General features: G+C 39.3%; 1 protein-coding gene across 1 annotated transcript in view; it reads right to left on the reverse strand.

Moving 5' to 3' along the window:
- Window positions 1–5,714: 5,714 nt before the first annotated feature.
- LOC105930465 (FERM domain-containing protein 5) overlaps window positions 5,715–24,131 on the reverse strand; it is a 94,600-nt gene continuing 76,183 nt past the window's right edge. Inside the window, exons 6-14 of the mRNA XM_036136487.1 lie at window positions 22,936–23,059; window positions 21,192–21,279; window positions 20,952–21,040; window positions 20,495–20,558; window positions 20,237–20,328; window positions 19,473–19,547; window positions 19,281–19,349; window positions 19,057–19,163; window positions 5,715–9,154 (exon numbers count right to left, since the gene is read on the reverse strand). Of these exons, the coding sequence (XP_035992380.1) occupies window positions 8,565–9,154; window positions 19,057–19,163; window positions 19,281–19,349; window positions 19,473–19,547; window positions 20,237–20,328; window positions 20,495–20,558; window positions 20,952–21,040; window positions 21,192–21,279; window positions 22,936–23,059 (1,298 nt within the window). The 3' untranslated portion in view covers window positions 5,715–8,564. The remainder of the gene's footprint in view (window positions 9,155–19,056; window positions 19,164–19,280; window positions 19,350–19,472; window positions 19,548–20,236; window positions 20,329–20,494; window positions 20,559–20,951; window positions 21,041–21,191; window positions 21,280–22,935; window positions 23,060–24,131) is intronic.

Raw genomic sequence — 24,131 nt, forward strand, 5'->3', positions numbered from 1 at the left:
CCTAATCACTGAGATTCGTAAACCTAACAAAGACTTATTATCTATTGACAATTGGCAACCAATATGTTTGCTGAATAATGACTATGAAATTATGGCTCTGGTGCTTTCACAGAGATTGAAAAATGCTTTTGATGTAATCACAATGTGGTTTTATGAAGAATCAACACATCAGTGGTAATATGAGACTTGTGCCAGATCTCCAAGCTACTCTCAATTAGTATTAGATTTACCCTTGAACCTGTACCAAAACTTCTACAAGGCCTTTTAAATTTAATTGAGTATACATTTATTTTCTCATCACGTAAAAAAATTGGTTTCGGTGACTTGTTTTGTAATGCAGTTAAGGCTCTATGTGCCAATGCAAACTGCTCCATTAGAATGAAAAGTGGCACAACTTGCAGATTTAATCTTAAACATGGCATTCTCCCGGGATGCGGCCAGCTACTGCAGTCATTCATGGACAAGAACCTTAGCACGGTGCTGTCCATCACTGCCTTTCACCCCACAAGAAATGCTCTGCGGTGTGTAAAAACAACAGGACACATGCATGTCATCTACAGTTGAAACGGAGGCCATGCAGCGTGCAACCATGAACTCTGGCTAGGATGGGTATTATAAGGAGAGAGCAAAGTTACTGCCAAATATATTTAGAAAGCTCTTCAAATTTGTTGAATAAACATATTAGCATTTATTTTGCACGCCGCACTTGTCAGGCTACAGGTTCGCCTCTGACCTGTGGTCCCTTGCCGCATGTCTCTCCCCCTCTCTCATACCCCCATTTCCTGTCAGCCCACTATACGAAAAACGAGCCACTACTGCCGCAAAAACCTCAAAAAAACTAAAAACTTCCTGACTGGACGAACAGTGCGGCCCCTGCAGTGCTGATGGCTCGGGACGCAGTGTTCAGATCAGGAGGCCGACCAGCCTACAGCATGGCTAGAAATGAACTGAAGAAGAGAAATAGTTAAGTTTGCGGGTGACACCACAGTAGTGGGCCTCATCTCCAACAATGATGAGAGTCACTACAGAGATGAGGTCCACAATCTCTCACAGTGGTGCTCCAGAAACAACCTTATCCTGATCACCAGCAAAACCAAAAAGGTAATAATAGATTACAGGAGGTCCAGGAAGACTGAACAGGCTCCTCTCTACATACAGGGGAAGATGGTGGAGTGTATCAACAGTGTCATGTTCCTGGGAATCCACATCTCCTCTGACCTATACTGGTCCATAAACACCTCCCACCTGGTGAAGAGGGCCCAACAAAGGCTCATCTTACTCAGGAAACTGAGATGGACTGTACTTGCCACTAAGCTGCTGAAAAACTTTTACATTGCTACAATAGAAAGTGTTCTACGTCTTAGCTTAGCATAACTGTGTGTTATGGGAGCTGCACAGTGAGGGAGAAGAAGGACTTGACTTGGGTGGTGAGGACAGCACATGGATGCCGTCTGAAATATCTGGACTCGGTTTATGCTACACGTGTCCAGAGAAGGGCCAGACGCATTGCCACAGATCCCACCCACCCAGGCAATGCACTGTTTGCCCCTCTCCCATCAGGCAAACGTTTCAGGAACATCAAATCTAGTACAAGCAGAATCAGAAACACCTTTTACGCTAAAGCTGTGAGGGCTATCGCCTGCTGACGAGGAAACTGAGTTTGTAGATGTTACAATATCACTACTGTGAATGCATTTTTTTTTTCACACTCAGGAATGTTTCATTGCACAGCTTTTATTGCACAATTCTGTATATGAAGGTTTAAGAACATTGCACAAGACTTACTACAAACTTGAATGTATCATTAAAGAAGCTTCAAGTGTTCATCCAACCCAATGAATCGTGTTTAGGTGGGACAGACTTTTGGAACTCGATGCATGCACGAGCAGACCCTAAAGACTGTCTTGCATGCTTTAATTTCTATTTTATTAAAAACCGCACACATTGTTTACGGTGTTATTACCTGCACCCATTATCTATTGATTGTTGTTTGTTGTGTGTCTCCTAAACCAGAGTATGTCCTGAAAAAAAAATGTCACCACGGTAACACGCAGTGACAATTAAAGCTTCTTGATTTTTGATGATTGCCAAATTTTTGTGTCAAATGGTTTTGTCACCTGAAGAGAGCAGCAGTGTGACAAATTATAGAGGCTGATTGCAGTTCTCTTTCAAGCACGATCACCGGTGATCATGTGATCGGAATTGTTTTATCACTAATTGTTAATCAAATTTTTGTTTTCCAAATTCTCAAATGTTTCATCTGTTGAATGTAAGTATTTATATCCAAACCATTCAGATGTAAAGTATGAGTGTTTATTCACATATTACACTAGTCTTTAGTCAATAATAGGAAAAAAATCATTTGTTTAGAGGAAATTAATGCAGAACATAATGCTGACAGAGACTTTGGAGTGGTGCTGGACTTTGATACAGTAAGAAAAAAAAAAAACAGAATGTGTACAAAACAAGTAGCTTGATAGCTAAACGTTGACACTCCAGTCACTGCAACAGTGTAAAACTAATTTAGACATCTTCCTGGATAAATAAAACTGCATTGCGGAACCAAAAGTGCAAGACAATTATAATTTTTTTCTTTCTGTCCTGTTGAATTAAGCAAATAAAATCCTGTTTTAATCTTACAGACTTTGTACCAAAGGCAAGTGAGAATGGGTTTCCCTTTCAAACTCTTGAAAACAGACTTCCACAAAAATAATCTGAATATAACCTGATTAAGGTTGATCTGAATAATAGAGAATATGGAGAATACCAAAACTGTTTTTTACAGGAAATGTTTTCTTCCAAGGAGAAGTCTGTTCCAAACATGCCCCTAAAAAATATTATATATTATATCTGACGTACTGTAAATGTGTATCTTGCCTTGAAGGCTAAGGCTTACATTTAGCGTGTTAGATTTTTATTTATTTTTTCCACCACAGAATCTGAAATATCCCATATTCTGTTTATTTAGGAGAGGGGTGCCCAAGACCTCCAGAGCAATCCTGCAAATTATAGATGCACCCCTTCTCCAACATACCTAAATCAAATGACTGGTTAACCAGGCTTCTGCAGAGCTGAATGACATGCTGATGAAGGAATTTAGCCGTTTGATTCAGGACTCGAGGATTGGACTCGGGAAACCCTGATTGAGGACTTTTTTTGATTACACATGTACAAATGCAGGAAATAACCATAACTTCTGTCTTAATCACATATTTTCCCTTTTTTATATTCCCTACATGGTACAAACTGAAATAAAGTGTAAATATACAAATCCAGCTGAAAGCAGATGTATAGAGGAACTGTATAAAACAATGTACAATCAATTCTCACTCACAGTCTCAGATAAGACTAAGCTTTTCCTGTTAAAGGTTAGTTTTGATTATCAAACTTTATGATGGCTAATTGCCAGACTGAGAGAACTGTTGTGTCTTTTATTTTCTTCTCATATCGAAGAAGCCAAAAATTTGGTAGCATTCCCCTTAAAATAAATGACATTAGGAAACATGTTTTTGCATCTCTTTCCACAAGCTTCGAACATCAGTTTGCTGGAAATTTGGTCCATTCCTCCTGATATAATTGGAGTTATTGGGTCAGGTTTGTGATAAACACTGTAAAGCATTACCCTTGCTTTCTCTGAGCCAATTTGTAATGTATTGTGTAGGATGCCACCAATACCAATACCAGTGTTGCAAGCTTCCCCTTTTTTCTTTCAAATATAACAATGGGCTTTATGACCAAACGCTTCAAGGATTAGCTTCATCAGAGCACTTGAATAAAAAGGTCTTTATGTCTACGTAGATTTGCAAACAGCTGACTTTATATTGTTTTTAAAGTAAGAGCTTCTCCCTTGCTGTGTTGCCTTTGAAGATTTATTTCACTGTGGATAGTAGCACTCATAATGCTCCGGGAAGGTCTACATGGGCGCTTTTGGTTTTGCTCTGGGGTCGATACACGCATTTTGCATCAAAGCACGTTCCTCTTTGGTTCACCCGTCCGTCTCCATCCTGTAAAGTGATGGCTGCACATTCCCCTGCTGTTTATACTTCCCTCTGGCTGTGTGAACAGACGAAGGTGACAAATTTAAGCTATATGAATATCCGTACCCTTAGATTGTTTACATTTACAATTCTCTTCCTGAGGTCCTGGCTTATTCCTTTAGATCTATTCATGATATGACACAGGGAAGCAGTGGCTCCATCTGAATACCCTTAAAGGGGCCATGACAACAAGTAAAATTTTTCTGAGGTTCAAGGAAAGCGTTCCCCACCTCCCCTCCTCTCTCCAGCTGATGCACAGCTGTGGGTTGTGCTGGCATGTTCGAATTGTCCGAGAGAAGAAGGGAGGAGAGAGCAGATGGCAGCCCCCTGCTTCGGTGTGAACAGGAGCCAGACGCCGCGGAGCGCGAATATCCAATATTCAACTTCAAACTAACTTCATAGCGGTTACTTAAAAGGGTAGCTGATATGTCCGGGGATTGTTAAAAATGCATGAAGGTTCCACTTAGTCCTGAAGGAGAATCCCAGAAGAGTGGCATTTATGGGGACTTTACTAAAGACTGCTTCCTGTGGGGGATTTAAAGTCATGGTTTTCGAACAAACGGATAAAAAAAACACTTCTGTAAGAACACGAAAGGTGGCGACCACAATGCTGAAATTAAAAGTAGGTTTATTTCATTTCTAAACTCTGTCAAATGTAAGAAAGGTGTGTTTGTAATTGAAAAACTCCGGCTGACTAACTGAAGCTAAACCGCTGTCAGTGGCATGATTTTTGTGTCATCACTGCAGTGAGAGCTGACAGCCAGCTGCATAATGTCTTTGTGCCACGGGTAGGCTGGCTGTGAATTATCCGCTGTGGTACGGCGGTTAAGAGCTGGATCCCATCTACATATCCCATCTTCTTTACATTGGGAAGGTACGTTGCGGGAGGGAACATACAGGGTTCTTTTCCTACCTCCTTCCTTACTGACCGCACTATTCGGACAGCACTTATCCTGGCAACCACTGACGCACTTCCACTTTGGCTAAATGCTTACTTTATAAGGGTGTTCGGATTGAGCAAATGTGTTTGAAGCAAATTACTTCATTGTTAAAATTTAACCAGTCAGAGCTCTGGAAAGCATTGACATAATTACCTGGGCTTTTAAAAACTGTCTAAAGGAGCTATAAGTAATAATGACACTTTGTGATAAAAATCGGAACGACACATACACAATGCCTTTCACGGAAACTAGCCATTTACTCAACAGTGCGTTGTTGCTGTGAAACGCCACTGTATTTTTACTTACACAGGACAGGTATATAGTATTGTATTCTCTTCTACTTCTGGCCTGCTTATCCTACTGGCTTGCATGTTTGCAGGCTGCTGCACTTTTGCCAAGATAAAATACCAAATGATGCGCTCTGTTTTGGGAACCCTGGGAACTCTCATATGATTGGCTCAGGAACCAGGAAGTAAACACGGGCTACACTCTGAACTGAAGTAGTTCCGGACCGTACCTCTAGGTTTGAAACGAGAAAAACGTGACTAAGACATTGTTGATGGAGAGGACTGATTGGACCGTTTGTAAGGAATGTTACTTATGAACTTCTGACTTTGAAGAAAATAATATTGCTCTGGAATTCTGGAATTTAGCAAATAAAAATACCTTGGTAACTCCAAACTGTCACAAAACAGGAAACATTTTGTATGTTTGAATGTTAAATGTGAACAAAATAAAAGGTTATGTGTCTTTTTATTCAGTGTATGTAGAAATATGGCTTCAACTGTACATATAAGTATGTTACTGAAACCCACTGGAGCTACAAAGTAAAAAGCTGTGTCTCTATGATGTGTAAAAATAAATGATCTCTATGGGATTGTTTTTCTTTTGGAAACTGTAGAAATAATAGAGTAATTGTCAATGCTACTTACCTTAAACTGTATACAACTAAAATATCTCAACAAACAGCAAAATTATATCAAGATGTCTCTTTTTAAAGCATGATGCTCCACATTTGCTAATACACCGCACTGGCACGTAGCATTTATGTATCTTTTCTTTTTTAATCCTGAGGACAAACACTTGACTGTGAACACTAACTTCTGTTTAGTTTTTTTTTTTTTTTAAATAAAGACACATTGTAGGTTTGCTTGCAAAAATCAGAGTAATAAGGCTGAAGACGGTCAGCAGACTAGAAGAGCTTTCATCTGTTGATGCAAACAGGCTGTGAGACAACAGAGGTTTCTTTGGTAGGCGTGGCGATGAACAACGTTGTGTATGACTTAAACAATAACTGTCTTAGGCTTTCTTTTAAGGGGCTTGAAAACAGTTTTTTTTTTTCTTGCAGTAAAAACAATGCTCCAAACATATTACAGCCATTGTGAGGGGCCTCCATATGATAAACAGACAGCAATGTGTACAAAAACGGACACAATTTAAATATAAGGCTTACATATAAATGCAAAAATTAATAAACAGCAGGGTAACATAAACTTAAATGACTCACTACTGTGGAGATCTGACATAAGAACTAACTCTTAACACTGTGGGAAAATACCAAGAATTTTAAAATTTACAAACTTTACAAATCAATTTTTTTTCCCTCGATGGAAAGGATTTTTGATTTATTAACATTATTGCACAACAAGATGAACTTTCTACAGATTTTGGGAGAAGAACTGACCAAACACTTGACTACCACGACCATTAGCTCATATTTTCCCTTCAACTTTACTGCTACTGTAAAGGAAACTACAGCAAAGTGACACCAACCCTTCATACAGAAACTGATTGTGTTATTTGGCTCCTATTAAGTTAACAGTTAACCTATGACCTCAATATATTATTTATATTCTGATGAAGGCTTATTTTATTTTGTTGACTTTAATGGTCCAAAAGCTTTTGTACTAAAACGATCACGCGAGAACACCTGACAAACACCTGAACATTACATGTTCAAAAACACTGAACCAGCTGACAGGGGAGCACCTGCATCACTTTCTGTGTCATTAAGTGACCATAAAAAGATGTTTTGTAGTCATTTTAACTGAGTGTAGCCAGATATTGGGTTCCAAACAGATTATCTGGTTGAGGACTCTACATTCACCATGTTATGTTTCCTGGTTCTATGTCTTACCTCCCCCCACACAGGTCCAACCTCTAGCAACAGCTTTTACAGAGCCCTCCATTTTTTTAGGGAATTGTTGATAAAAAATGATCTGTAAAAAAAAAAGCCCTAAAATGAGTTCCTCTTCTGTTGCAATTGCATTATTACACATTGAACCTTTTAGAAAAAACCCAACCTTTAATTTAAATTCATTCCGCTACCATACCTCTACGCATAATCTCTTTGGATTATTTAGAGTCACGTATTCTATTTTATGCCCACTTCCTCCTCTTCAACTCAAGCGAGATTAGATCTGTGGACTGACATGATCATAGAACCAGGGAGATTTGGCTATATGTTTTAAAATCATCCTTCTGAACGATGCCACCAAATTCTCACTTAAGATGTCCTTACCACTCTGCTTACTGTGTGTGGTGGGGATTTAAACTCATATCCCGGTTCAGGCTTGTTTGTCATGTTGCTAGTTGTTTGGAATTTTGTGGCTATTGCTCTGATTGTCCAAATGGGCCGGGGTTAGACATGTTTCTTGATGCGATGTGCTGACAAAGAAAGATCAAAGACACATCTGCCTCACTTCAACGGCACACTCTCCCTCTCGCCTTTTCCATTTTGAAGAGTGGCAAGAGAAACTGGCCTTTGTCTGATGCCGTTTAATTACCTCACAGAAAAAGGAAAGCGTAGATTACAAAGTAGTATTTCCAAAACACTAAACACCATTTTAAAAGCTGTAAACACGCTTCAGTTACATTTATTTTTTAGCGATCATAAAGGCTGCCAATAAATGTGGCGCTGCTGATTTTGCAAAAAGAAAGAATAAGTACTTCTTGTAAAGAAATGTATTTTCCCCTGCTGTGATTAAACTAAAGGTTGGATTGTGTATAAATTCTTTTAATTTTATAAAAAAAAAATCATTTCAAGGCTTTTTGCAAATCTTTACTAAAGGTTACCAGTAATTATAGAGGGTGCTGTTTATTGTTGAATCATTGTTGGTTTGTTAAAGCTAAACTATCCTCTCCTGGGGGTTTTTTGTGTCTCGTCAGGACTTTGCATAAACTGTCTTGTTGAAAATCACCACAAACTGTCACGTCATCCTCTCTCACAGTAATGTTATAACATACAAATGAATAGAAAAATAAAGGCAACTATGATCTCTGGCTGAAAGAGCGAAGCCTTACAGACTCGGATCAAAGCTTTGATTCACCCTGCTATTGGGACTTTGTGTAAAAATAATATACCTTGAAATGACCTGAATTGCTAAAATAAAGTGTGATTTCTGTTCCTACATATGAAGTGATAGTCATACATTATAATCACGGCAGTCTGTGGCTTGTTACAGGAACTCCTGGGAGAAGCAGAGCCATTATAAACAAAGCCGTCGCCGTTCACTCCCTTATCGCCTGTACTGTCTTTTCCACATGTTGGCCTGTGTAAAGTCTTGGACTCCTCAGTCGCTTCATCTCACTTGCTAACGAGAAAACCGCCCATCCATCGTAACTTACAGGCGAACCAGCGCCGGAGAGGACAGAAATACTCGAAGTGAAACTGCTGGAACTCAGGAGTCTTGCGGATGTCTCTCAGGAAGGCTATGTCCAGGTCGGACTCGGTCAGCATGATGAGCAGCAGCAGCAGGGCAAACAGCAGTCCGATGGTGACTAGGAACAGGCGCAGCACGCTTAGGATGAACTTGTTAAGATCTTCTACATCAGCGCCCTGTGAGGGCCTGCTACGGACCACACGCAGCGCTCTCCTGCCGGCCCTGAACTCTCCTGCTTGCCCCTCCTTCAGGGCTCTTGCCTCCGATTCCTTCTCCTCGTCGATGCTACAGGGTGCCCCGTTGAGGTGACGAGCTGAAGAAAGCTCCGCCCCGTGCTCTGCTACAGGAGTGGGCAGCACGCTGTCCGAGGGGCTGTAGGTCTCATCGGAGATCACTCCTGACGTGCTGGCCTCGCTGCCATCCTCCAGGTGGCCCCGGCTAGACATGAAGGAGTCGCCATGGGAGACGGAGCGCACCGGCGTGGAGTGGGCACTGTCTCGAAGAGACTCCAAACCTGAGAACAAAGAGGTAAATATTACTTGCTATAGTATAAAAAAACTATTTTTCTAAAGCACAGACCTGCAAAGTTTGTTTGGCTGGACAATAACACAGAGAATGGCTAAAAGGATAGAAAAAGATGACAGGAAATATATATATATATATATATATATATATATACATATATATATATACTCAAAGAGATTATTGCCATTTGATAAAGATCATAGTTGTGCCATGTGATTAGATTTATTCTCAGCCCTCAGTTTCAAAAACAGTTTGAGCAGATGTGCAACTATATATTTTATTATACCTCTGAATATGAATCAGATTCAGTTAAAAGCTTTGATTGGACAGTTTCCAAACATGTGTGTGTTTGCCTTTTAAAAGCTTGCTTTTGTTATTGGAAGTGTGGAACTGGGACAAAATCCCGGTTTAAATTCTTCCTTTCAGCCCTTTTTTTAGGTAGTAATTCTTCATTGAAACCAGTTTATCCAAGCACTTCCAGGCTTAAAGTAGCCCCATGGCAACAACTCACTCTCCAGTGTGGCTTTGCTGCACCTTTATGGCTACCCTTGACCCCTTTCCTACCTCTGAAATTAATCTTGTTCTTTGGCTGGAGTTTTGGCCCTGAGCCCTTTTGTCACAGGTTTGTTGTGGTTTCATATTTCACTTTCTAATAATAGATTTAACGAAGCCCTGAGGCATATTTAGAGTTTTAATGTGTTTTATCATAACCCATTATTCTGATAACGGGCTGGTTTGTTTGCAGACAGAGTTGGCAAACTCTGAAACATGTTTCAATAGTGCCTGCTTACATACACAGCTTTTCTATCGTGGCTATCAAAAGTATACACACCCTTGTCAAAATTCCAGGTATTTCTGCTGTAATAAAATAAGTAATACATTTATAACAATTCAACTGATGATAAAAAAGATGGAAAAAAAGAAAAAAATGCAGCTAAATCTGGTTGCAGAAGCGTAAACATCTTTAAACTTTGTTAAAGCCCGTTTTTAAAACAACAAGGAGGATTCAGTCTTTTATTTTAATTTATTTATTTTGGTAGGAAGGTGCCGCATGCCACTTCTTAGCTTATTATTTGTCTGCTCCAGCTTGCAAAAGCTTTGCTAATTTATTACATCTTCTGTCAGATTTGGCTCCATATTCTGGCTTTTCTAGTCCAAGCTCTTTTTGATCTCATTCTGTTGTTGATTTAGATGTATGCCTCGACTCACTGTGATGCTGAAAAATGTAATCCCTCTTCAAGGTCAGATTTCTAACAAACACCTGAAAGTTTTACCGCAAAGATGGCCTTCAGAACTGTTCATAATTGTGATCAGAAGAAAAGCCAGACCATGATACTGCTACCACCATTTCACTCCGAGTATTGTGTTGTTTTGGTGGCACATACTGTCATACAGTCCAAAACTGGGAAATTTGGTTTCATTATAGCAGAACATAAAGCTCTACATGGGTTTTGAATATTTTAGCCGGACTTTATTGTTTTCTTTGTAAGAAAATACAATTTTTTTTAAGCCAATTTCTTTGTCCAGTTAGATATAGGAAATGTTAATCACATGTAGAGCCAGGAGATAACATATATTCCCATAGCTTCCTAAGTTGGTCTTTTGGCAGACTCTGTGGCCAGTTTTAATTAATTTACAAAATTAACAGTTTTTCTTTTAAATGTCACTGTTGCTCCATATAGTCTCGAAATGATGACTGTTTTCATTCTGCCATTGTATATAATGCAGTGGATTTTTGTAACCTCCTGAATAATACCTTTGTACATTGACATCCTTTGTCAGATAATGTAAAAGAAAGCATCAGGATCAACTGATGCTAGGTTTGAACCAAGGACAACTAAATGTTAAAACTACACCCAAAGGTACATACTTAAGAGTGTACACATCTATGCACCCAGGTAAATCCGGATTATTTTATTTATTAAATATATTTTCCCATCAAACAGATTTTTTATTAATTTGAATTATGTTGAATACATATCACATTAAATAAGAAAAAGGTTTTAATATCCACAGTTTTCTTATCATTTTTTTTTTTACATTATTTAATTCAATATTAATCCACCCATCCATCCATCCATCCATCCATCCATCCATCCATCCATCCATCCATCCATCCATCCATCCATCCATCCATCTTCTTTCTTTTATCTGGGGTTGGGTCACGACAGCCATAGTAGGGAGGCATACTAAATGACAAATTATCTTCCTTGTTCGATGAAAAACCCATAGTTTGCAACCAATATTTAAATAAAACATTCAACTTTATTGGGAATATTTTGAAAAGATGTTTTAACTTGTAGTTACTGATCTCTCGTTACCCTATTTTACTTTGACAAAGTGGATGTTGCTAGCGTTCTTTTTCCTGTTTGGTATGATTGCAATTGTGGAGCTTGGCCTGGCTGGAGTCCGATGGACCAGAACGGAGCAGAAAATTGGACTTGTATATTGAAGGATGGAGAGCTTTTCCGAAGACAGTGACTTTCAGAGAAGTCACGGAGAATGTGGAATGGTTCTCATTAATTAAAATAACAACTTAGTTGCTCTGTCGGACGAACGTGCACGTACATGAACGTAACGGAGCAGTCAGGGAGGATGTGGAAATTTGGGGTTTTGCAGTGTTGCACCTGAAGTATTGCAGAGGCAAATTTGTTTCCCCTCCAGATCATTTTCCACAGGCCCTGACATCTCTAATCTTCTGTTAAAGAAACCTGATCTAAATTACCCTGGCAAGCCAGATAAATAATGAATGAATGAATGAAAGAAAGAAAGTTTATTTCGAACAATAACTGTGAACAAAAAAGGCCTAAAAACTCTGCATTCTGCACATTATCAATCTGTTATTGCCTCCATCAAATCCGTTCAGGGAAAGGAGAGACATTCAGCAGAACTTTCCAAGCTAATTGGGCGAAGCGACACCTAGTACCCACCTACAGAAGGTTGGTTTTAGCCAATCATGGTGTCAAATGACAAATCATGTAAGCAGGAAGTGCCGTAAGAAACCACAAGTTACGCTGGTCAGGGAACTCTTTGCTGTTCTTCTTTCAAAAAATAATTAATGGATTCTGACAAAACAGACGTGATTGCAGCAGCTACACGCGTGTTCTCCTGTGCTGCCGTGCTCATTTTGGTTTGGCTGTGAGCTCAGCTGCTCACAGCTGTGCCCCCCCCCCCCAAACCCTAATTCTGCACCTTTATTCGCCCAAACCATTTTTGGTTCGTACCCGAACAGTTGGTGTGTGACAAGATGGATTCTCCTGTGTTTGTGAACGCACAAATACCGCGAGAATTCAGCTTGCAGGCCAGGTTAAACCTGAATGCCTCATTTATAAATAATTACAGGTACATATCTAGCCTAACATTTTTACTACGAATTGAAACGTTTTTTTTGTTTGTTTTTTCAAAATTTGGCCACGTTTTTTATACCCCCCCCCCCCCCCCCCCCCCCAAAAAAAAAAAAATTTTCAGTCCGTTTTTTTTCTTCTTATTTATTTATTTTTTACCACACCACAGCTCTTAGAGCACATCATAGCTGATAGGCCGAACTAATACTGGGCTAAATTGGTTCAGGTCCTTTTTGGCAATCTGGGATTACATTTTTTAATTTTTTTAGCTATAAATCTGAGTGAACAAGGATCACAAGTTTTATTTCTTGGGTCACTATTGTTAAATATTTGCGTACTTCCCCTTGATAACATTGTGGAGTACTGTGACATCTCTTATGATGATGACGCACAACATTATATTTCTGTGTCACCACATAATCACCGTCTTACAGTTACTAAGTTTACATAATAATACTGAGTAAATCGGTCGGTTTCCTACAGCAGAATGTCTTTTCCCCTTTGTTTCCCTCTTTTTTTCTATGAAGCACTTTTAGAGTGACCTTGAGTATAAAAACTGCTATAGGAACAGACTTGGTTTACCTATAATAAACCATCCTGTCAAATATTCTTTAGCTAAAAACACAGAGCTCTCAGTAGACACAAGCAGCTTGGGGTTTTACCTGCACAACTGGCTTGTGGATGTCTGTAACCATGAAAGGAAGATGGAACAGCTAGCCTGGAAGGAGATTTGGAGTCATGTCCTGACCCAGAACCAGAACCCGAGGTGGAAGATCCTCCAGGGAGGGCTGGGAAGAGTGGCAGAGCCCCCAGAGCTTTGCCCAGGAGCCTGGGTCCCATGGAAAGCACGCGCACCTTCACTTCCCGATAACAGTGGTTGATCATACGTAGGTGAACGTTCACCTTGGTCTTGATCCGGATTAGACACTTCACCATGATTTTACTATACTCCCACCAAAAACTCTAACCTCAATCTAATTGTTCTGGCCTTTCTCTAACCTTGTGTTTCTTCTCACTGCCTCTCCTGATTTTATCCTCCTGTTGTTGGTAAAGTGAGCAGCTTTCCTGCCTCTGGCCCTGGAAGCTGACAGAGACAGACGAATCATAAAGAAACGTAGGATAGTGACGGACAGCGCCAGTGAATGCCATACGCTTGATCCACAATCCACGTTCCCTCCTCCTTGCACAGCATGACCCCTGACAGCAGGAGCTATTTTCAGAAGGTTATGTGATATTATTATTACTAGCTGGAATACCAGAGCAACAAAACACATGCAGGGGATGGTTCGTTGTTGGAATATTTGGGGGATTTCTCAAACTCTACCCTCTATGCACAGGACAAGAGGAGGGTTAGTTTGACAAAAGACCTTTCGATACTGCAAATAGACTTTGCTAAAAGTTTATTAGTTTAAACAAGCTGATCAAAAAAGAGAAAACTCTCTCTGTGGAGGCATTCACTAAAGGTTAATAGCCAGTTGGATCGGAGCGGGGTCAGTAAGTGGCCTTTATAAAGTGACAGCAAGCCTTTCTCATGACAAACGCAATGCTTAAAGGAGCAGGCTGACGGACGCTTGTCAGCGTGTGTATGTTTCAGAGTGTGCACGTCCAACAGCGAAAGACTGACATGAAACTAGAAAAATTTGCATTTCCTGCGAAAATGCACTGTGAATGCAGATAGCTGAATGATTGAGCAAAAGATGCAGAAGATCTTTGAAGAAGGGAAAAATAGCTGAAAAGCAATGAAGAAGTTGAAAAAATTGAAGAAGTTGAAAAAGTTGAAGAATTTGAAAGAGTTGAAGAATTTGAACATGAAAGAACAATAGCTGAATGATTAGAAGAAGAAAAAGCTGAGGGAAAGGCACCAAACATTTCCTAACTCATTCTAAACACTGAATCGTTTAACAAAGCATAAGTAGAATTTCAAACTTGAATATACTGTAGCCATATGTGGGCCTGCATTTCTAGGGAGTATTAGGGGTTTCGCCCCCATTGAAAAGCATTGGATGTTTGACACCTCCTAACTTGGAGATGCTTTACGTGACGAGGCCCAAACTTATTGTGGAGCATTCTGTATAAAGGAGGTACAGACTCTGTAAAGCAGAAGTTTGTCCGAGCTTCCTAGAGCTACTTCCAATTAGCAACATGCTAACCATTAGCCTCTAACATGGTTGTGCTCAGGATCACCGGGTGATTGTACTCTGTCAGTTTGGTCCAAATCCTGTACTGGGAAGTGCCTCAAATAGGGGTGCCAATACTTAATGTCGCCAAACGTCACCAAAGTTCATGGGTCCGATTGGCCTCCTTTAGCAACTCAGCCTCACCACATCTGGGCCCAGAACTCAACATTTGACCAAAATGGTCAGTAGCGCCATTTCCCACAGGTGGGTGGTGCTGTATTGGCCAATTGGGTCGTGTCTGGGCATCATGCCAGGTCCTGTTGGAAGCAAAGGCCCAATAGGAAAGCATGTGAAATCCAAAATTGGACAGAAAAGTGACACATAGCTGAAAGTCACTTGAAATTTTTAAAATGTCAAGAGGAAGTGACTGTGCGAATTTCAGATTCCTACATTAATCACAGCAACTGCGGTGAGCGTCAAAAGTTGCCATTCTATCTCAATTGATCCTCTCCCTCTGTAACCTGACGCCGCCAGATAGATTTGCTTCGCATTTCCATCTGGAAACCTTCCGTTGAAGTAATTTTGGGAAGGGGCGAAAATACTGGTTAGCTGATTGGCCTATGTTGGTGATAGACAAGCCAAATAAACCAATCAGATCAACAAAGCATTTGACGTGCTCGTCAACATGCTTCGTCGTCGCTCTGTTGACGAAAACACAACCACAAGCCAAGCTACTCTTGCTGCTGCAGGTAAAGGCTTGTTAGCTCAGCAAAGAAATACTCTGTAATGCCGATAAAACTTGCTCGATAGCCACGCTAACGCTAGTTTCATCGGCTGAAGCCGCCATGTTCTTTAGACTGAACTGTCGATCTTCTCGTTGCGTCACACCTCAACCCGCCTCAAAGCCAACGCTGATTGGACGTTCGTTTGGTGAACGGCTCCAAATTTTCTTTAACGGAGAGTAGCCAGACTGATCTGCGAGTGAAACCTTGAAAGCTCGCGAGATCAGGATGGTCTCACGAGGCTACTCCCTCTGGCCCTCAGAGTTCCGTCGTCATGGAAACTCACTCACACACCTGCAGCGGCCAGTCTACCGAAGTGCAGAGACTTTGCTCACAATAAGTCCCATTGGATTATAATGGAGAACTTTGCCCCGAACAACGCTTCATATCTCCTGATCCCTAAATGGTAGAGACGTAATTTTTTCTGCGTATAGTTCGTAACGGATAGGGGAAGAAGAAAAGCTATCGTTTTTTGCTGGAAAAAGTTTAATAAAGGCGTAAAAAATTATGATCTAAAGGGGTTTTTTAAGGAATTTCCAAAATCCTCTAAAAACAGTCCCGAACAAATCGCTCTAGCTGAAAAAGTATAAGAGATATCAAAACAATTATTTCACTGTGAGTATTAGCAGGCTTTTGAGGACTATGTTGCTCATTTTTATGTTTGTACAAAAATCGGTGTAGGCACAGCAACGATGTAAAAAAGTGGATCATTTGGGGTGATGGAGGTCCAAAGCGTCTTCAGGATTTTGCAAATTCGCTACTCCCGAACAAATTGTTCCTGCGGAAAAACCGTAACAGTTATCCACAAAATTCCTTTTTTGTGAGTGCCAGAAGGGTTGGGACATTCATATGTGAAAGTGTCATGCCTGTATATCAAACGGTTTAGGAGTAGCGACGGTGCGAAAACGTGTGATGTTTTGGATTTTCAGACGTCATTTTTCAAAACCGCTCCATAGGAAATGAATGGGGGAGGTTTCGGGTTTGTGTCGCTCTGAGGTGATTTGCGAAAAATCTATAAATGCTACACCAATGACGGTTACATTTCCTGAATCCAGACAAAAATTCATACGTTTTGATGTACAATTCATGTGGATAGGTTAAAAATTGAGCGAGTGAGAAGAAGTTGTTCGGAGGAGAAGAATTTGTTGAATTTCTAGAGTGCGCACTCTATAACTGCCTCCTTGACGACCATAGCAACGCATGTTATTTGCTGAATTTCTTGAAAAGCCAAAATTATTTTAAGGAGGTACTATATGAAAATGGTAAAAGATATGAAAAAGCTGAAATAGACCATAATAGCTGAAAGATATCACTACATTTTAAAAGTTGAATGGCGTTTCTAGCTGAAAGTAGGCTGAAGCAGTAAGCTGTCAAAAAGCAGCTGAAATGAGCGGAATTTTAGTGAATTACATTCATTTCCTATGGGAGAAAAAAAAGCAGGAAATTTGCAGAAAAAGCTGAATATTTTAAAAAGTTGAAAAGTTAAAAGTACAAAAAGATATAGCCATCGATTCCAGAAGAAGCTGAATAGTTTAAAAGTTGAATGGTTGAAATCGGACAAAAACTGTAGGAGGAGAAGCGAATCAAACTTTAAACAGTAAAAACGCGAAAGAGGATCTCAATAACTGTGAATGCCTACTGCATTCACAGTAATAAAGAGAGTGAGAGACACACCAGGGAGGGGGTTGGGCCCTAAAGGCACATAATGCAGTCTGCTTTATCTGTACAGAAATAGGTTTTAAAATGTTTGATATAAGAATGTAATATCAAAACATGTCCATCCACCTAAACTGACTAACTGGGCAAAGAGAGCATTCATCTGAGAAAGAGGGGCACATTAACCATAGATGAGATGCAGAGGTCAAACACTCAGGTGAGAGATTCTGCCTGTAGTTTTATTTCTTGTGTTTCCCTGCAGCTCATTGCTTTTCTCTTCTCAGCTCACATCTTTCTCAGCTGTAGCTCATTTCTCTTCTGATTGGTCTCACCTGCTTGCAACGGCCTTTTCCTCCTGGCTACAATTTTTTTTTCTTTAAAATAATTGATTTTTAAAAAAAAATAATACTGGCTTCTTCTCAGTCTTACATTTCTCAGATTCAGGAGGACCAAAAACGAGGATGAACATCGGTCAAGCTTTTGAGCGCTGGTGTGAACTTAAGGAAGCAAAGGAACTCAGAAACTAAGTGGAGGTTGCTTCTTTACTTCTGGACAGGTAAGTTAAATGTTTGCTAACGCTAACCAAAAGACTTGGCAACCGGTTGGGCGATTGTGCCACCTACTGGCAAGGAGGAGTTAAACTTGCAGCTATCTCCTTTAAGCTGTCTGGTTTCCTCTTCCCTATGTTGGTTTCTTACATGGACTTATACTTCTTGCCACCCTGTTCTGTCGTTCTTATCTCCATGACCGGTGTTATTCAGTTCTTGTCCTGTTGCATCCCTTTCATGGGGACTACTTGTAAGTTTTTCTTTAACTATCATTAAACCTTTAATGCCAGTGTCTCGTACTGTGCTTGGTTCATTCCTAAACCACACCTTGAAAGGACAGAAAAGATGGAACAGATTTGGGAGGTATATGGAGCTATAAATTCATTGCAATCCTGGAATAAACCCTAATAGAAAAGCAAAAACCTGAGACTAGGATGAAGGTTTGACTTCTAGCACACCAACAACCCTCAATATGCAGTAAATGCTACAATAGAATGGCTTCAAAGAATAACCATGTGTTACAATGGCCTCGTTAACAATATGTGGCAAGACCTACAAAGTTATGTGCACAAACACTCTCCATACAACTTGAACAATGTTGTAAGGAGTAATGAGCAAAAACAAGACAAAAAAAGTCAGACTTGCAGATCTACCTGCTGTGAAAGGTGTTTTTTTTTTCTGATCAAGAATTATTCCTGGTAGGTTCAATGCATATGAACAGCACAATTATGTTATTTTGAAACGCATAAATCAATTTAATGAAATAAATATCTTCTTCTATAGTCCCTCAGAGGGGATATTTGTCTCTGCGTTTAACCCACCCCTTATGGAGCAGTGCAGTCTGCTGCCAACACTGAGTGACGCATGGGGAGCAATCTGTGGTCAAGGGCCTTGCTCAGGGACCCAGAATGACAGACTGCTTTTTGATCCGTCGACCTTTGCAGCCTTTCCAAAAGCCTGGCTTCCTAACCACTAGGCCACCACTCCCTCTTTTCCGTTCTTTTCAAAATGATGAACTTCTTTGTGTTTTTCTACCACGTAATATATAATGTTTAGTTGTACAATGAACAGAAATTCTTTTTCAGTGCTGAAAATAAAAAGAAAACAATTTCCATCATAAATCCAGAAAGAGCTCTCACACTGATATTCAATGAAGTGTGTTTAGCCAGATGTCTTTTTTATTTTGCAATATTTAATAGTACAAATTAAAAAAACATGTCAGCGTTGAAATTAATTAGGATAAGTTTAACACAGTAACCAATAAGACCAATACCCTGACAATATCCTGCCCCAGCCATACTCATATGTTCACTCCTGTTGTTGTGAGGCATTCTCTAAATAGTCTCTAACCCTTTCAATACTCTAATTAAATGGTGACTCCTTTTATTGCTCTGCGGCGCTAAGTTTTCCCGCTAGCCTCATGCATGCGTGTGAGTCTAATTACCTTCCATGATGGAGATGTGCACAGCTCTCCTCCGGGTTCTGGGGACGCTGGTCAGACGAGGACCGTGAGTGATAGATGGACAACTCCGGCTGGGAACCATGCCCGCCCTGGGATATAAAACAAACAAAACCAGAATGCATACGCATAGATATGCAAGAGCACATTTATACAAATGAAATTAGAGCAAAGTATGCTAATTACATTACTAAATAAAATATTGTGACCTGTGGATCTCCGGGGGGTCCCTCTTGATTCTGGCACTTTGTTCCATCACTTCTTTTGCAACCTTTCCACTGCAAAACAAATAAGAACACATCAGTCTGTTACCAGCCTTTCCAAATAGTCAGATAGGTCCCTAATATAGAAATGTAACTCATTTGTTGTGAGAGATTTACTCTTAAAACGTGTGTGTATACCTGTATCTAAAGCGACTACCCTTGAAGAAGAGATTGCTACTGGACACAGTGCGAACTTGACTTGACTTCTCCAACCTGTGAGCCAACAGAGAGATTGAACCCTACATACAGAGCATTTCAATAGGACGCTTACCTCTTTTACATCTTGTTTCGTTATAACCATAAATGTTTCGTATTTTAATTGGGATTTGATGTTATAGACCATTGCAAAGCACCACTTAATTATAAAAGGGAAGAAAAGGGAAACATGGCATGTCTTACAAATGATATCCTAATGATAGGGAGTGGACAACCAACAGTTTTTCTGTTGACTGATTCTCTAACCTGAGGTGTTGATGTCTGCAGCTCCTCCAGAGGCACTAAAGCCCCCCTTAGTCACTTCTCACTGGCAGGCCAGATATATTTTGGTAGATTTGCAGTTGTGGCATATTGCTTTATAACCTAATCTCTGTTTAAACTTTATCAGGTACCTGACCAGTGTCCACTGTATTCCTTGGTCCTCTTAAAACTGTTTGTTAATTTCTATTAATACTTCCCCGAAATCTATTTATTTGTAAATGCATTTGGAATACAAGCTTTTTTCCTTCCAGAATGATGTGCTACTTTGTGTTGGTATATCACAAAAAAATTCTAATAAAATATCTTGATGTTTTTTACTAGCCAAAATGTGAAAAAGTTCAGAAGATATGAATACCTTTGCCAGGGACTGTATCGTGACATACTTGTATATTGAATCCTATATCCATCCATTTCCTATCACTCACTTATAGAAGGCCTGGTTCTCAACTCCACACTTCCACAGATGCTTGCAGGCCTCTGGTGTAGGTGCAAAGTATGTAAGTATAATCTTCCTATCCTGTAATAGAACAAAATTACAAGACATTCCTTCAAGTCACATGGAAAACCTTTGTGCACTTTTAAAGACAACACAAGAAACAGGGACTGTTTTAAAGAATGAAACTTTGACTTTCAGGGCAGCAGAGTTTTTTGTGCTTGAGCTTACACATGAAAAATGTCCATACCTCATTCTGAGTTGCATATATGTGGAATGTCTTTGCTTCAAACTTGAGTTTGGTTACCTCCTCCCTGAGGTAGAGACAGAATAAATGAGGAAGAGCAAACGGTAGAAAAATAAAGAAAGACAAACTAGGAAGAGCAGACAAAATGAGAAACGTTAGAGAATAAAGAGACAGAAACAGACAAATTAGGGAAAAAAATGCCTGGTTTTGGATTTCTAATGGTTAGAACTAAGCTATGATTCCACAAGAAAATAAGAGTCCAATAGGCTTCAGGACCCAGAACAGACTCTCTATATCGGGTAAAAGAAAAACTGCTGGAACATGCTGCTTCCTAACCATTTGACTCCTTTGTCAGGGCAACAACATACTGCAGTGTAAGAAATATCAACTGATTTGAGGGAAAATCTTCTGATCATAGTTTCTCTTGAAAATGTTTAAGAACTGGCTCATCTGTGCTCACCATTTGAGGAAATGGACCCTCCGGTTTCCTTGTAGCACAGTGAATCCAAACGGAGTGAAAGCCAGAAAAGCAGGATTCCCAGACACATCCTGAGAAGAACACAAATCTATGAGTTTGGTTTGAGCATGACAGGAAATGACAGTGCTTTTTAAACAAGTATGAGAATGATGAAAAGCAACATTTTAACAAGGAAACCTGAATATTTTGATATTTAGTATTTTATTTTCCTGTAAAAACTACCTTGCATGGATGAGGGTCTACTCCGTACGTCTCTAGAGTCTGGGCCTTTTGTAAGAAGTTGAGCTCTGATGTTTCAGGACTCTGACCTCTGGGGAAAAAAAAAAACAAACCACAAAAAATAATATATTGGCTTTAGTCAAAACACTTTTGCTCGCTAGATCAGTCCTCCCAGCAGTTGCTAGACTCTTTATCCACCACTACACCCAAAAAAACAAATAAACAAACCTAAACCTATTGAGGCACGATAACTTCAGTTTGAGAGCTAAAGTTACTGAACAAGCTTGCTTACATGGAAACAGTAAAGTTTCTGTTTTCCTGATTTTTTTTTTTTTACATGCAAAACATATATGTCTATATTCTTGCACATAGTCTTTTTTGCACAAATATAAAAGCACAAATATAAATGAATATTTAAATTTAAAAGTAAATTCTGCTATTGCACAACTGTTTACATTTTACAACTTAGTTTTATTGTTTGCTAATTTATTTCTGTGTGCATTTTGTGTATATTTCCTTAATCCCTTTGCTGTCGATACACTATGAACCTTCCCACTGAGGAACAGTTAAAGGATGACTATTCTATTCGGCTTGATTTGATATGGTTTTGCCTATTAAGGGCACTAGCACAATCAAATTGGTTTAAAGGAAAAGCATAAAATAAACTGAAATGTCAAAGCTGCTCTAAACACTAGAAGAAAAATAATTAAAGATCAGTCTTCTGGCCATGCAGTCTTTGCTCTATGATTTGAGTGTGTTTCTTATTCTGTGTTCTACCAAAATTCAACAACACTGAGCAGGATTGATGCCAGTATATGGCATTTTTTGTCCTTTAGTGCAACTGTTTTTGATTCTTGAGCCTTACATGTTTTCCTTTTTTAAAAAGGTGTTTAGAAAGACAACCAAGGGAAGATGTATTTTTTAATTACAATTAGAAAACCCCCATAAATAATCAATAGAGGGCACTGTAGGATTAAATATATATCCACTTCCTGTATCCCCCCCAACCCCCATCTGGTTTTGGAAAATTTAAATACATCAGCAGGTGTTTATGTCTCATCTGCAGAATGAAACTGATTCCAGTAATATGAGTGGATTCAGAATGTTATTTTGGAATAAAGCCAATAAGTCATGAGTCAGATTTAACTGAGCCTGAGTCTCAATCATAATTCAAACAATGGACTGCACAAAGAGACACAATTAATCTAAAACTGCTCGCTGAATCTTTGTAAGGCAAGGCAAGTATATTAGTATAGCACATTTCAGTAACAAGGTAATTCAAAGTGTTGTACATGAACAGAAGATAAAAAGAAAACGTATATTTCCAGCTGCAGGACAATATAGAAGATAAGTTGTACTACAAACTTCAACATTAATATTCAAAGGCAATTCTAAACAAATAATTTTTAACCTTGATTTATAGGAACTCAGGGTTTCAGCACTTTTACAGTCTTCTGGGAGTCTGTTCCAGATAAGTGGAGCATAAGAACTGAATGCCACTTCTCTGTGTCTAGATGACTTGAAAGTATTATCAGATTTTTGTGCAAAAAAATCTGATTATATGTTCAAGTTGTAGGAATAAAACTTTTATAAATAAAACCTTAACATTTCCCTGAATATTTTTACAGTAGAAGAATCGATTTGGTAGAAGCTGTGACAGAGGGGGGTTCCCATGTGGTTTCTCTATTATCTCATGGAGGAAAAAGGAGACCCAGGTGCACAGGGATCTTGACGAGTGTCACCTTACATCAGCTCAGTTTTGTGAATCTCAGCAATTCGCCGCTCCAACTTCTCCGAGTGCTTGGGGAAGAACTGGAACTTGGAGCTATAGCCCTCAGGATGTTTCCCAGGATCGTAGTCACCAATTTCAGCTGCAGAAATTAAAAGACAGATGGTAATGACAATAAAGGCTAGTCTGCAGATTTCATTTTTTTTTATTTGAGACCCTTAAATAATATATTATTACTAATATTACCAATATTAGCTATGTGATAATAACTATGTGGTTTTAGTTTGTAAAATCTAAGTTGTTTAAATATTGTCAGTTCTGAGAGCTGACAATAGAAGAGAAAATATTTCAACATGTTTAGTTATTTATTTATTATGTGTGTGGCTGTTCACAGCCAGCTAAACTTCACTTCATAATGATTTTGAGAAATCATTATGAAAAATGTGACTTCAATTATTTTTTGGCAGCTTCTCTTATCAACAACTAAGTGTTGAAACTACTTTTTATGCAAGATTGATGTCCAATGATAGTGTTGTACAGAGAACATAAAGAGCTACTATAAAGTTGTACATCTCATAAAACACTCAAATCAAAAGGTTAAAATGGATGAAAACAATAAACCAATCATGGTAAATATACAAAAACAGTAAAAATCCACGTTAAAAAAGATAAAAATGTGAATACAAAACAAATGTGAGCCAAATAGTGACCTATCAAAACCCTTTATTACACAAAGGCAGTCATTTTGACTTAAAAACAGCAACAGAACATGCTCGCCTGATAACAAAACATTTTGGAGGAAAAATTACTTCAAAATGTATCTCTTACTGCAGTATATAGTCAAGGCAAGGCAAGTTTATTTATAAAGCACTGTTCAGTAATAAGACTGAACAGAACAAAAAACAAAGAGAGGAAAGAAAGCATTTCAGAGACAGGGAAAATATGGCAGAGGCAAGCACATTTCACTGGAATAGAGCCTTAAGTCAGAGACAGTATAAGACAAGTTGGACTACAACTTGTCTTATATTAAAGGGTCCACGCTGCGAATAGAATAAAACAAAAAGGTAAAGTCGGTCTCTCAAGGCTGGTTCACACGGTAGGATAATTGGCCCCAATTTTGCCCCGAACCTCTCTTTGAGAGGCCCTGACTATCTTAAGATGTGTTAAGAGTGATCTGGTCCGCTCGGTAGAACGTCGGGACCAGTCCAACTTCA

This window comes from Fundulus heteroclitus, chromosome 4, assembly GCF_011125445.2.
Source record: "Fundulus heteroclitus isolate FHET01 chromosome 4, MU-UCD_Fhet_4.1, whole genome shotgun sequence".
Taxonomy (NCBI): domain Eukaryota; kingdom Metazoa; phylum Chordata; class Actinopteri; order Cyprinodontiformes; family Fundulidae; genus Fundulus; species Fundulus heteroclitus.